General features: G+C 34.8%; 1 protein-coding gene across 5 annotated transcripts in view; it reads right to left on the bottom strand.

Annotated features, from left to right (window-relative positions):
* Window positions 1-14553, bottom strand: part of LOC102683494 (dynein axonemal heavy chain 6) — a 120903-nt gene that overhangs the window by 75802 nt on the left and 30548 nt on the right. For all 5 annotated transcript variants that reach the window (XM_015345202.2, XM_015345196.2, XM_015345211.2 and 2 more), the window contains 12 exons: window positions 13667-13838; window positions 13204-13308; window positions 12389-12507; window positions 11351-11425; window positions 10528-10615; window positions 8819-9069; window positions 7776-8007; window positions 6016-6069; window positions 5306-5451; window positions 4867-4935; window positions 4168-4354; window positions 2933-3012 (listed from right to left, as the gene is read on the bottom strand). In XM_015345202.2, coding sequence (XP_015200688.2) covers window positions 2933-3012; window positions 4168-4354; window positions 4867-4935; window positions 5306-5451; window positions 6016-6069; window positions 7776-8007; window positions 8819-9069; window positions 10528-10615; window positions 11351-11425; window positions 12389-12507; window positions 13204-13308; window positions 13667-13838 — 1578 coding nt within the window. The remainder of the gene's footprint in view (window positions 1-2932; window positions 3013-4167; window positions 4355-4866; window positions 4936-5305; window positions 5452-6015; window positions 6070-7775; window positions 8008-8818; window positions 9070-10527; window positions 10616-11350; window positions 11426-12388; window positions 12508-13203; window positions 13309-13666; window positions 13839-14553) is intronic.

Genomic DNA, 14553 nt, shown 5'->3' on the forward strand with positions numbered 1-14553 from the left:
TCTGCCAGTTACTCTAGTTTTCCGCTCACGGTCCAAAGATATACAGTAGCGGTAAGTTAATTCGCATTTGAGAAAATTGATGCTGGTGTGTGTGTCTGTATGTGACCTGCGATGCCCTGGCATATGCATGTTGCTTGTGGGGATAGTCTCTGGCTCTCCAGTAACCCTAAACTGTGTGAAGAGGTTAGAAGTAGGATGGATGGAAAAAAAAACAAAGGTATAAAACAAGGATGCAGAATAACTGAAAAGCCATTTTCATGTCCTAATTAATCCAAGTCCAATTAATAATTACACCAAAATGAAACAAATGGTCACATGTTCTCTAAAGCATTTACTGTAGCACTATTACACTGAGGAGGTTTTCTTAAAACTGTAATCCTATACATACTGTATATTTTAATAATTATTATTTTGTATAAAATTAGAACATGCCACTAGGTGATGCTGTAGCTTTGATGCAGTAACTTCTGTTGATGTGGTATTAACAGGTAGTTTCTCATTGTAATAACAGATAACAGATTTATAGTCTAATAAAAGCAAAGCTTATCTAAAATTTTAATATGTCTAGGTATCCCTCTCATATACATTCATCCCCTTAAGAAAACCTGATTTTGAAAAAAATGTAGGTAATCATTAAGATTGTACTAAATATCTTAACTTAAAAAAAAGTAACATAAACACAATGTTCAAATGTTCATGTCCTGTAAACATTTACCCTTAATTGTATTTAGATTGGTAGTTTTACTCAGAAAGTTTGTAAAACCTCTTTGAAGTCTTCTTTATTGCCACAAAATGTTAAAGGAGGCTAAAGCAGAGTACTCAGTATCACATCATCATGGGGAAGTCAGAGAACTATTCAGATATCTAAGGTAAATTAGTGACCTAATTTAGTAATGGCTGTAAAAAATACAAAAGACAAACTACTTTTGACAGCAGTGTTTGTCATTAAGATGTTCAAGGCTAATATGATGGTTGCTAGCCAACCAAGAAGAAGACATGAGAATGTTTAACTCAAATATGGGAGAATGAATCTCACCCAAAAAGCAACAAAACCTTTGGCATCAATGTATCCAAGACTGCCATTTGAGACTGACCTCATGGATCTGGGGTATGGGTTCCAATACAACATAAAAAGACAAGACATGGCTTTGACTGCTAGCACCTACTGTATATAATCACCAAATCAAATTAAAGTGTGTGTCTAGACATGTCTGTATAAGTACTGTACAACTATACAGTCATAAAGAAAAAGCTCACAGCAAGGTCAAGTAATTGTGGCAGATCAGGATTAGGATAATACAGTAATTTGCCGTTAGAGGTCATTCAGGCCTCTACTACTTGTAAATATGTAGTTAGTTGGTTGATTAATTTAGTGAAGGCCTGAGAGTCACATTCTCATATTGGTTTAATTAAGACATTTTGATATGTAAAGGGATTTCAGGTGGTAGTTGGTGTTGGGTTGTTAGAATAATTATTTCTTCGGGATATATATTTTGAGAAAGTTTGTTATTTAAAATCTCCTTGCACCATAATTTTGCCATTCTGAGTTTTTCCATGTGCTCAGGTCTCACAAGTGATTTGCTGAGAGGTACTGTAGGTGTCACGCCCTCTGTAGCCGGAGGGTGCTCCTACTTTGTCCTGTCCCTAGTTTCCTGTGCTTTGCTGTCCTTCCGGTGTCTCTCTCTCCGGGGCTATATATTTCCGGGTCACTCATTTACCTTTGCTCAGCATTGATGTTCGGATGTCCTGAAACCCGTCCGCTGCCTGAGGGCATTGGTTTCTATATGACTCCTGAACTGCTAAACCCGGGATAATCCCCAGTTCACCGCTACGCATATGGGTCTTTTTCCGCACTCCTGCCATTACACGGTTTGTCTCTTCCGACATCCGTGACAGAATGCCGAGCATCCTACTGACCCTGCGAGCGGCGTTTTTTTGTTTTTCAGCACTTTTTTTTTCTCTCAGCTCTCCTACTCTAATTGCGGGATGCTTTTTCCAACTCCTGTGCCTGTGAGCGGGCTGCGGCCTGGCTTTCCTCGGGTTGTCATTCCGGCATGCATGATTGAATGTTGAGCTGGCCCTCCTTTCCTCATTACTGGATATCACTCTGTTTATCTGTGCCTGTGAGTGGTCCTGTGCCTGTCTTTCCTCAGGTTGTCCACTCCGATATCAGTGATAGAATGTGAACGTGCCTATTGCCCAGTCTGCGGTATTTTCCCCGGGTTTTTGTGTTTTTATTCTTGTTTTTTGCTTGGTGTTTTGATTTTTCACTTCCTGGTTTCCCCTTCTCTCTGGTCCCCCTGTCTCATGTGTCTTGGAATTTTTGGCTCCTATCTGTTTTTTTGTGGTTTTATTTCCCTGGTCTCTCAGGTTTATCTTTGTTGTGGTTTGTGCTTGTGTACTTGTCTTTTTTGTTTTAAGTCTCTGGAGCTCTACCTAACCCCCCCTTCCTCTACCCAATAAAGGTTTATACCCTGGAGGAGGTGCCAGGTCTCAGCCGTGGACTCCCGGAGGTTTCCTTTCAGTTAAGTGAGGTTCTTTCTCCTCTCAGTGCTGAGCAGCTCACTTATTTGTATGGGCATCAGGAGCCACCCATGAAGGGGGGTATTGTCACGCCTTCTGCAGCCAGAGGGTGCTCCTACTCTGTCCTGTCCCTAGTTTCCTGTGTTTTGCTTTTTTGCTGGGTTTATATATTTCCGGGTCACTCATTCACCTTTGCTCAGCATTGACGTTCGGTCGCCTGAGACCTAGCACCAGGTCGCCTCTCGTCCGCTGCCTGAGGGCATTGGTTTCTATATGACTCCTGAACTGCTGAGCCCGAGCTAATCCCCCGTTCCGCCGCTATGCATAGGGGCTTTTTCTGCTCTCCTGACATTCCACGGTATGTCCCTTCTGACACCTGTGACAGTAGGCTTGTTACAGTGGTACTTACGTTTCTACTGAAGCTCTTCTCCTTTGTCCAGCCATAACTAATACTGACTTTATTGCTCTCATACCAAAATCATAATGATCCTGCAAAATCGAAAACAGTACTGGTAACGTGTTGTAGTAATTTTATATCTCAATAACACAGCACAATGTTTTATTCCCTGATTTATAAAACACAATCACAATCAGATTTCAATAGAGATTCTGTTGTTGTTTTTTTGGTACAGTACATGTCCCTGAAAGTCTGTATTTACAAGCACTTGCAAACTTCACAAGGAAATGTAAGGACATTGTCTGGTGGATAAAAAAAAAAAAACATTGTGTACATTAAAGAGAAAGTGATAGTTGAGTAGACAATCAATGTTTACAGTTCTGTCAAGGCTATTTGACATGGAGGGTAAAACAAGTAGAATGGGAAAACATACATTTATCTTTCATAGTAATATACAAAGGTGAGGAATGAAAAAGAAAAAAAACTGAGAAATGTAAGACCAACATACTTTGGAAAACTGAAAGCAACTGTAGTAAAAAAAAAAAAACGTTTTAAAAACACAAACAGACCCCAGTCCTCAAAGGTCTTATGAAGTAAATTCCACCATTCTGACCCTCAAAAGCAAAAGGCTGTGGAGGCACACTAAGCTACAGTATGTAGGGACTAGGGAATAATTTTAAGATTGTTTGAACTGAGAAGTTGTGAGACCTGTTGACACTGAGTCATGGTGTTGCATACAACTGACACCACATTACTGTTTTTGGGTTTATGTTTTACATGATACAAAATTGTGCTAGCAGCAACAGCTGCTATACAGTATGCATACATTACCCTCCAGGTACTCTGTCTGAATCTGAGGATCCAGTCTGGCCAGGTATGGATTGTTTATAGGTGCTTCTTCTCATCTCATATATGAAAAGATCTATTAAATAATCCTACAAATTACATTCCTATTTTTTATGAAGCCTTACCTTCATTACAGAGTGATTAGAACTAGCAAACCCATGTGTTTGCAATCACACGTTTTACTTCAAATCAGATGGTAAGTTTAGAAACCAAATGTGAGCTCCACCTTTTTTTCTACACAGTACGATACACAGAGAGGTTAATCCTTCAGCAATACATAATGAATGATTAGTACTAAGAAGAAGATACTTAACTGTAGTATATACTGTATATATATAATACCTTGATAATATTGATGTGAAAACATACTGTATACTCTACAGTGTTATATATAAACATACCTGTTGTGACAGTTGTGTGCTGGCCAGCTGGTAAAGATTGACTATTTTCCTTGATAATGGCTTTGCAGACTTGAATCCCTCTGAAAACAGCATAATTTCAGCAATGAGTCCATAATCAGGCACCATCATTGCCACAGGCCTGAAAAGACATTTAAGGTTGTCTGGAAGATCTACTCTTCCTTTGTAACTGAAAGAAAGGAAGAGAGGACAGGGTTGAATTATTTTATCCCTAAGGTGAAACATATTTGTCTAAAGCTATTTCACTTTGGATCTCAGTCCTATCTGCAGTTTCCTCCGTGGTAAAAAAAAGAAGAAACATTTTAAAAGCTTAACAGTGAACTTAAAATACTGCTATACTGAATAAAAGAAATTGCTATTTGAATGCATTGAGATGTACTGTAAGAAGCAAACCGGTCTCAGACTGATATCTAGTAAATTCTGTCCCTTAAAATACAACATGAATATTCTATACATTTCATTTCAACATTTCATTTAAGGACATGTTTTTTTATCATGTCTTTGAGCCATCAGATATTTGCTTGCCTGTCACTTGCAAAGTGATTAAAGAACTTTTAAACTTAAACAATATTGTTTCATAGCTTTCTTTCAGTCTTTAAAAGTTAATTACAGAAGCTGTAAAGAAACTAAAAATAAGGAGCAAGCCACTTACATGAAGTATTATAAATTAATTTACTATACCTTGGGTTCATGGTAATAAATACTCCACAAGAAGCATTGAGACGTATGTCCCTACCCTCAAAAACAAACCTGCAATTGAATAAGATTTGAATAGATTGTTTTGATGCTTTTTTACACATGCATATTATTACAGGCTATAGAGTATAATTTTGACTATAGTAGGTGATAACTATCAATAACAAGCACCCTCAATATTGCTACATAACTTTATATGCTGATCTTAAAATCATAAATATATATCTTTTTAACATACAATAAAATCTCTTTTACTTTATATCCAGTTTGAACAACCTGAATGTGGTAGAATTAATATGCCATCACTTTTCCATTTTCTTAATTGTAATAGTCTTAAGAACTTGAATTTATAAAATATTTATTGTGTCAATATGAGCCTTTCCAATTACGAATAGAAAATAGGTAGCTTGAAAACAATAGGTACCTCAAAACTTGGCTATCTTTTCCAGCCTTGATAGCTTGAAGCTGTGATGCAATTACAGACAAAACCTCCACATCGATACGATTAAATTCATCAAAGCAGCACCAGGCTCCAGACTGTACCACACCAGAGAAAAGTCTGCCCATTATCTAATAAAAGACAAGGATTGAGATTGCTATGAAGGGTATTAAAAGCAAAGAGAAGCCTCCCTTTCAAGGAAAAACAAAGAATGATACTAAGAGACATCAAGATTTACAATCCATTCTAAATTGCTGTGTGTTAATAAAATAAAAGTAACACTACTGTAACACTTAGATGTCTTCTAGGACCAACATTGCAGTGGAACAAAGCAGAAAGTAGCAATAAACTAAAGTGTTTATTAATTTAGAATGGATATTATTCTAAAATAGATGTAAATTAAGTTAGTAAATATGGGTGAAATCACAATAGAATTTCTTTATTTATTAGACCAACTACAATGTTTTAACAGGCACGTGATTTATTTTGTTTTGAATTTTACAATTATAAATGATGGAATCTTAGGGAACTGACTGCACACCACATACTGCATAACATTACAGCCTGTTTCAGTAGCACAGACATCCTTAAACAAAGAAATTAAGTAAAAATAATGTTTCGGTAAGAAAAACAAGTTACAGTAAGGAATTTACTGTATGCAGTAAAGCACTGTATATTGTATATTGAATTGATACCTTGTAGTCTAAACTTTCAAAGCAGTTGAAGACCATACAGAATTTTCCAAGAGCCTGAAAGGAAAAATAAAAGCTTTACAGATATACTGTATAACAACAATCCCTTAAAACACAGCAAAACTAGAGCTGTAGATCACACCAAATATCTGTTATTTTTCACTTCCATTGGATTTTATAACAATAACATTATGTAACCTAATAATAATAAAGGTATAGTACTGTATAAATATAAGTTAAAGAGTATTATCATTTTGTATTTTAATGTCATTTTATCTTAAAATTAATTGGAAAATGTAGATAGAGTGGGAAGGGAGTGCCTTCTTCTACAGTAAGGAGATTATAGCAAAATCTAGAAATTCTAAAAGTCTAGGCTTTATGTAGTCCAGAATCATATCTTTAAATTAAACTGTGTACATTAATGGGTGATAAGCACAGTTTAGCAAAATAAGCACACCTGTTAAGTGTCACCGATATTTGGCAGAAAACAGCCTTCAGTATCACTTTTAAAACCATTGATCTTCCTATCAACTGCTAGAATGCCGTTTGTGTTATTCATTGTACAACAATTCCCAGTTCCATTGCAAATGATTCTCATATCTCATGGGCTTAATATTACAGCACAATGCTTTGTCATAATGAAAGCTTGAAATGGAATTCCATTTGAGTGGATTTACAGCATATTTCTCCAATGATAAGATTGCTAAACTGTCTAATGGCATACTGTTTTCCTATAAGAGTGGCAGAGTGGGTATAAAAAGAACATTTATGCATGACCATGTTGCCAGCAGCAACAGTCATTATTTTAATTAGAACCATTAATAATACTTCAAAACACCCAACAAAATATACATTATTCAATATATTCATATATTTTTAAATTATTTATTGGAGTAATATGTTTGAATTTCTAAATGTTAAGAATGACCTAAAATATTAAGTCAATGCTTTACATTATTAGGATTATTTCTAAATAAGAGAAGTATGACTCTTGTTCCTCATGTTCTTATTCAGTCTTATGGTTACATATTTGGTGTACATTGTATAGCTTAAAGGAAAAGTTAATGGATGAAATTCTGATGTTTTTCGGCCAAGACAGTAAAGATCAAATTCTCCCAAATGAAGCAGCTATCAATTGAGATGACAGTATTACAGTATATGATATACTGTATGATGATAAAAAAATAACCATCTGCAGAGTAAGTTAGTGGTAACGAAAATGAGAGCTACTGTACCAACAACTGCAAGTAAATTAAAAGCCCTCTTTCTGTACCCTGCAATATTTTTGAAGCAGGCAGAAAACTTCAACAACTATTCCCCCATTGAAACAATAACTGAAAACAACAGCTCATAATAATTTTTTTAAATTACTTATTCTCTTTGTTCTAAACTTAAACTATAATGTACCTGTTTTTTCCTGCTCAACTTATAAAAACATGCATAACAGTGGTACAGTTACTGCATCCCTGACCATGGGATTTTTTTAAATTACTTTTTCTCTTTGTTCTAAACTTAAACTATAATGTACCTGTTTTTTCCTGCTCAACTTATAAAAACATGCATAACAGTGGTACAGTTACTGCATCCCTGACCATACCAATAATAATAACATCTGAAGTGATTATCATTAAAACCATTATTTTAACATGTTCCAGTAAATAATATTTTGTTCTATATTTTCATTAATAGCTATAACCTCACTTCTACTTTACTATTGTATAGAGGTCCAATAAACATCTCCGGTGTCATTATAGCTCAAATACCTTAGCCAAGTCCTTGACAGTTTCAGTTTTGCCTGTTCCAGCAGGTCCAGCAGCAGCTCCTCCGAGATGGAGGTTCAGAGCCCCAGTAAGTGTCAGCCAGCAGCGGTCAGTAAGTGGTGTGATGACCAGTCGATGGGAGCAGCCTAAATATTCATATCCATATACGAAGGAGGCATTTGCCTGAACTACGTAACACATTGAATTTTGCTCATTCCACTCATAATGTAGCTGCCTAGAAAGAAAAGAAGAAAAGAAAAGCTTCTTTTCTTAGTGAATAAAGCTCCAGCTGGAATAGTGTATTTATTAAACTTCTAGTAATGGCTTATTGTGTAATATTAAATGGACATGGATATAGAGGTTTTTATTTTAAAAACCCTTCACTCTACTTTTTAAGAAACATTACGTGAGTAAAATTAATTAGCAGTGTGGTAGCTTATTATTTTTTATGATTTTGATTTCCAGTCTACTTAAAATTGTACTGTACCTTGAATCAAAAAATATTAAATATCTTTAAAACTGATTTTTTTAATTACTTATTTACTAAATTACAAAAAACCAATAGCAGGGGTTATGAAGTTGGTCAGCTTATCTTTCTTAATACACAGCATATTTAAAGCAAACTATTTTGTAAGTTTTTAATTTTTTTAACATACCATATTTCTAATGTTTATTCTCTAAAAAGCCACAAGGATATCAATGAGATGGATGTGCACTGCATTATCACATTATATTCCATGAAGTGGAAATGGCTTGCTATTGGCCAGAACTTTCAATTCCTGGTGCAATTCTGATTATATTTGTATGTATTCTTAAGCTTATATACAGTAGACCAAAAAAAATGAAATTTATTAAACACACATCAGACGACAATAATAACAGTAAAATGGGCACCAATGCCTAAACTATACAGCTTAAAGTACAAGTGAAATATTTGATCTGTAGATGTTTGTTTTGTTTTTCTATACAGTTTACTTGCACAAAAATCAGAAACAGGGTACTTTATTAGGTGGTGAAGTGCCTAGAAAATATTTAATATACTGTACCTTGTCCATTCGAAGTCATCAGGCTTAGATACGTTCTGTTGGATGAGGTGTTTCAGGACATCTCTGCAATGAACAAGAATTGTCAGAAGTGCCACTACAGTGCCTTGCTGGTGTGGAGCAAGTGGGTTTGATGCCAGGTCAGTCAGCTGCTCAAGACGATGCACCAGGTTTTGGAAGACCTCTAGCAGACTCACGCTCTGATTCGTGCCAGTGAAGGAACGCTCACATTCCTTGTAAAACATTATCTGGGTCTGTAAAATAAAATACAAATTAAATAAACATACTGTAGGTGTATCAACTTTAAATATCTCAGTGTGGATTTGTACCATTAAGAAAGACATTATCTATCCTCACATACTGTATCTCTGAAAAACTGATTACATTTGCTTTGGTCAGGGGAACGATCAGTCATATCAGTCGTGTGGAGCTAATGTATAATGTCTTAGTGACTGAAGCAGAAAAATAGACCAAAATATTTACCAAAGACAAACTGAAGATTTTTTTACTGTGTACATAAATGACCTTTATATTTAATTTTAACAGCACAATCCTTCATTCTAATTACAGTTTCATTTTTTAAGTTTGAGACTTAGAAGCCCTTCTTTTTTGTTTTTAATAAAATGTGGTGCAGTCTGTGATATTTCTCACCCTCATTCAATTACTGAACACTGCTGGAACAGCACATCTTTTTACCTACTCTATTAAAGCTTGCTATAATAACACTGTGTTCATATTGAACCCTGCATGATGCCAGTTCGTTTAGTCAACAGTTAATTATCTGTCTTTCACACTTCCACCCACACTAAGGTCTCATTGGGATTGAAAATGTGACAAACAACATTATGAACAGAGAGATGTTTGTTGTGTGCTAACAGGTCTGTTGTCTGCAGTGTGAGCCCGTTGTTGAATTTTTTGTAAACTACAGCTTCCCGTTTTATATATTTAGTCTATAGTTATGTCTGTATTTACTGTATAATAGTACCATTCATTTTTATTTCCCACATCCCCAACTATATGTCCACAGGATAGCAAACATAATTCAACAGATTTATTCACAGCAAAAAACACTAACCAAAAATGATTCCATTTAGTATCTACTATCACATCTTGGATGGACTCCACCCTTAGCTAACACATTAAAAAACTCACTGGGATCAAAGGAGTAGGTTGCAAGAGATCTCATCGGTGAGTTTTACAGGTTTTACACACATAAAGACTCTACTGTAATCCCCTTCTTTCCACTACTTAATTCTTACAACAGTTTTCCGTTATTACAGTTCCTTGAAAGACCAGTTTGCCCCAAGACAACTCCTAACCCTTCTTGCTCAAAAACCCTGTACTGCCTTTTTCTTATTATTATACTAGAGAACTGTTATTTCTCTGTTTCTCTATAAAATTTTCTGTTTCTCTATAAAATAACTTGCTTTTGATTTTGCGTTTAAAATTTATTGTTAAGGCATTATTAAATTTATTAACATAATTTTGCATATTTATTGAATTTTCAGAATGTCCTTATTATTGACATTTTTTGCTAAATGCTGGATAACATTTAGTTAATATACAGCAAAAACATACAAATTAATTTAAATGGTCAATAATGGAAATTTATTTTTCATAGAATTGGATCTCAGAACACCAGAGGGGAACCCATGACAGTCTATACTGTATGTTTATTTAATTGTCCAATTTGTTCCTTTTACTATACTTACCACAGTAAGGACAACTTGTCCAGGGTGAGACAGTACCCATTTTTTAAATTCTGATGGGTTCCATTCCATTACTCCAGATTTCAAATGCCTAAAATATATTATGAAATGCATTTAATAGTTTTATTTGGCTGCTGTTTTATTTCACATTTGGCTGCCAGTGAAGAATCACATTGAGCAAGTAAAGAATCTGCAAAAGCGTTCATGTAAACAAATAGTACTGTGTGAGATGCACTCCATACAGATTTTGGGCCAGAAATGGAGTTTAGTGCTGTAATACTGCTGATCTCATGCACACAATGTGTAAGCATGTTTGTTCCCAGAAGCCAAAGGGTGTCAAGTTTTTTTATTAAAAAATTATTAACCACACTCATTTCAACAAAAGTTTCAGAATAAGAAACAGGAGATCTGTCAGACTTTGGTATCTATTTCCTTAAATGAATTACATGCTCTATAGAAGGACAATAACATATTATGTAGCAAAGTTATACTGTATGAGTAATTACAATAGTAATAATGTGATAATGTTGCTTTATTAGCCCTATACAGTTTCTTGCATTAGGAATTCGTCTTTTCACATACCCCAGCTTGCTCTCCATGAGACACAGACACACAGACAGGGAGAGAAGCTGGGGGTCAGAGCCCAGGGTCAGCCATTGTACAGCTCCCCAGGAGCAGTTGGGGTTAAGGGCCTTGCTCAGGGGCCCAATGGAGTAGGATTCCTCTGCTGGCTGCGGGATTTGAGCCGGCAACCTTTCAGTCACAGGCACAGATCCTTAGCCTATACTCAGTACTATATATAACCAATATCACAAAAAAATAATACCTTTTTATTGTGTTGAACATTGCTGTTTCCACATTTCCTAGCCATTGTTCCACAGGTCCACGTACTTGAACATTCCTGGAACACAAATTTAAAAGGGACCAATGCTTTACAGATTTATTGCTAGTCATTTTTAGGAAACATTTTTTAAACTCTTTTATCTTCTGTATTGTACTGACAAATATTTCCTGAACTTTTATTTTTGAACTTTATCTACACTTAATCAGCCTAAGATAGTCTTGAAGCAGAACAAGCAATTCAAACCATCAACATTTACTCATGTGAAGGAATCCTAACAGTAAACAACAGTGGTCCACTTGGTGGATGTATTTCTCTCTCAAACAACCGACCAAGCATTTCGTTCATAATAGCTTTTGAAAGTAACTATAAATTAATATACACTGTATTCAATACATCAGTATTGGAACCAATAGCATTTGTTGCATTTTTAATGTCTCTCTGTATATTGTGTATGCAAACTGTATATACACACATACAAAAAGTATTGTATTACTACTAATTGATCTTATTGAACTTAGTTTTTTAATTATTAATAATTAATTTGATTTTATAAATACATTGAGCTACGTCAGGCATGGCACCTGTCTAAAAAAGGTTGCAAGAATGCACATTTACCTTTATAGTAGGCTATAAAATAGTTTCCTTAATGAACTTATGTTCAGTATTTGTTCCACATTAGACATTGGAGGAATGTGCAAAACTAGTTTTTTTATTGGACCACCTTGTTTTAGTTGTTGAATTTTAGTTGTTACATTTTAAAATACTGCTGTACACTGGTCCAAAGTGTACCAAAAATTCATTATGGATGGCCTTTACAATAACCATTATACTGTATAATACTAACATTCTGAAGGTCTCAGAAGTCTCCCTTCATGCAAAACCTGTAGAGATTAAAACATCTGTATCTTTCAATCTTCCAAAACTAAGAACAAATATTTGCAATAAGCATGATTTCAGTTCCATTGAAAACTCTCTACACTTGTATTTTGCAATCTTATATGCCATTTATAGAATACATACTTTGGCATGGGTATTGTTTCATTCTCTGCAGACCTTAGCATTGCTACAACTGGATGAATTTTAGCTTGATCCTGGATGTCCAGCGAATGGACATTGTCAAAGCATTTTGCCAAGTGTGGCTGAAAAAGAAGAAATAAAACACAAACAGAATCATATAAAAATCTGAAATAATAATAAGTACTGTATTAGAGCAGATACTGTATGTACTGTATGTCTACTAAATAATCATGTGTCAACATAAAATGTATTTAAGATTATTTAATGTGATTTAAGTATTAATAATTTAATATGGAGTGTGATTTGTGGTTTATGGTTTTTAAACATAGTAGTAGTTATAAATGTATTTTAAAAAGCAATCATTTTAATTATATGAGTAAAACTAGAAAATACACTTAAGAAAATCACTTGAATTCTTCTGTTTTGTACAGATTAAAAATGTTGTTTAGATTATGATTTTAAATAAAATGTCACTATATATATTATTCACACTATAGCACACTATACAAGAACACAAATTTACCTCCTTAAATTGTAGTATAAGATATAAATAATAAAGCAGCATGGATAGATCTGTAAAATCCTACCATTCTATTGTCTGCACCCTTTTGCAACTTCAAAAGCTCTTATTTTTAAATTAATTATACGATTTATTCATTAGAAAACCAATTGCAACCTTACTATATATTTTAATCATCACATACAGAGAAACAATTTCTACTTATTGCAGAAATTCAGAATTAGCCTTTACACACACTTTTCTAGAGTATATGACACACTGTATATCACATATTTTCATTTTCTTTCTCATGTGGTACCTGAATAGCGTTTGGGTTTTTACTTTGAGATAAAATATCCAACAGGTCTTCACTGCTAAGGAAGTAAAACCTTGGGAAAACCATTCTCTTTGTTTCCAGGTAGTCCTGCAGAAATAATCATATAAATTACTCAATCATGCACTTCATGATTTTTACCCTTAGCTTTTTGATGGTTATTACCAAGGCATACAACAATCTAAAACTAATGTTACATACCATTTAAAAATAATTTTTTGTTGTGGTAAAGAGATTTTGTCTTAGACCCCTCTATTTTAATTGGAAAAGGGGGAGTTTATCAGATATTCTACCAAAGATTCTTACTAAGCTGTAAGAACCAGGAGTCATAGTTGTACAACACATTTGGAAAGTTAGATCCAATATTATGCATTTAATTCCTGATCTATCTTAGTTAATACATGTACCACTAGGTTCTGAATTAGCATTTCAAATAACACAAAATCACCTCGAGACATCTCTGTATCTTGTCCAAGTGCATGTTGCTAGCTTGCAGTATTTCCAAAACTCCAGGACTAGTGGCAGCCTTTAGAGCATTGGGTCTTTCTTCAGTCCTCTGCATTATATCCTTCCAAGTCTGATCCACTTTTAAAAATAGCTTTGCTTCGGCTGGAAGCTGTCTGTGCAAAATGTGTTAACATTTAAGATTATACTAGTACATTTTTAAATTAATGCAATCAAAACATTTGTAAATGGGGGGAGTCCGGGGGTCCGTAGATGACCAGCAACTGACCCTGCTCATGTCATCGACCTGTGTTAACTAAAGTGTTCTCTGAAGCTTAGCGTCACAAAAGTTTAGTGTGTAGAGTCTGTTAAAGAGTTTCCGCCCTAAACCTGTGTGTGTGTTCTGTTTGTCCCCTAATGTGTGTGTAAATTCTGGTGTTTTGGCTTTTGAAAAAGAAAATAAAAGCAGGTGCTTGTGTGCCTACATGGTCTCCTCTTGTCCTTTATCCTGACAAGTCGTTCTAATATTTTCTTCGGCATGTGAGTTCAATTTAAGAAAGTCTAAGACTTTCTTCTTTTCTCTTCTTATGAAGTCCTTGGTGGTATTGGCTATATGTTTTGGGTTATTGTCATGTTGCATATTGAAGTGCTGCAGAGTGTTGGAAGCACTTTCTTTAACACAGGGAAAACTTCAGAATTCATTCCGTTGCTGCCATCAGCAGTTCCATCATCATCGAAGACAAATAACTGTCCATAGTTAACAGATACGTTAGTGTTCTTTAGAGCATCTGCAGTTACTTTCTTTTTCCATGCATTACATATTGCTTGTTCCACAATGAACTACATATTTTGCATTGTTAATTGTTTATTCTTAATAGGATAACAAGCACT

Source organism: Lepisosteus oculatus, chromosome 2 (genome assembly GCF_040954835.1).
Source record: "Lepisosteus oculatus isolate fLepOcu1 chromosome 2, fLepOcu1.hap2, whole genome shotgun sequence".
Classification (NCBI taxonomy): Eukaryota; Metazoa; Chordata; class Actinopteri; order Semionotiformes; family Lepisosteidae; genus Lepisosteus; species Lepisosteus oculatus.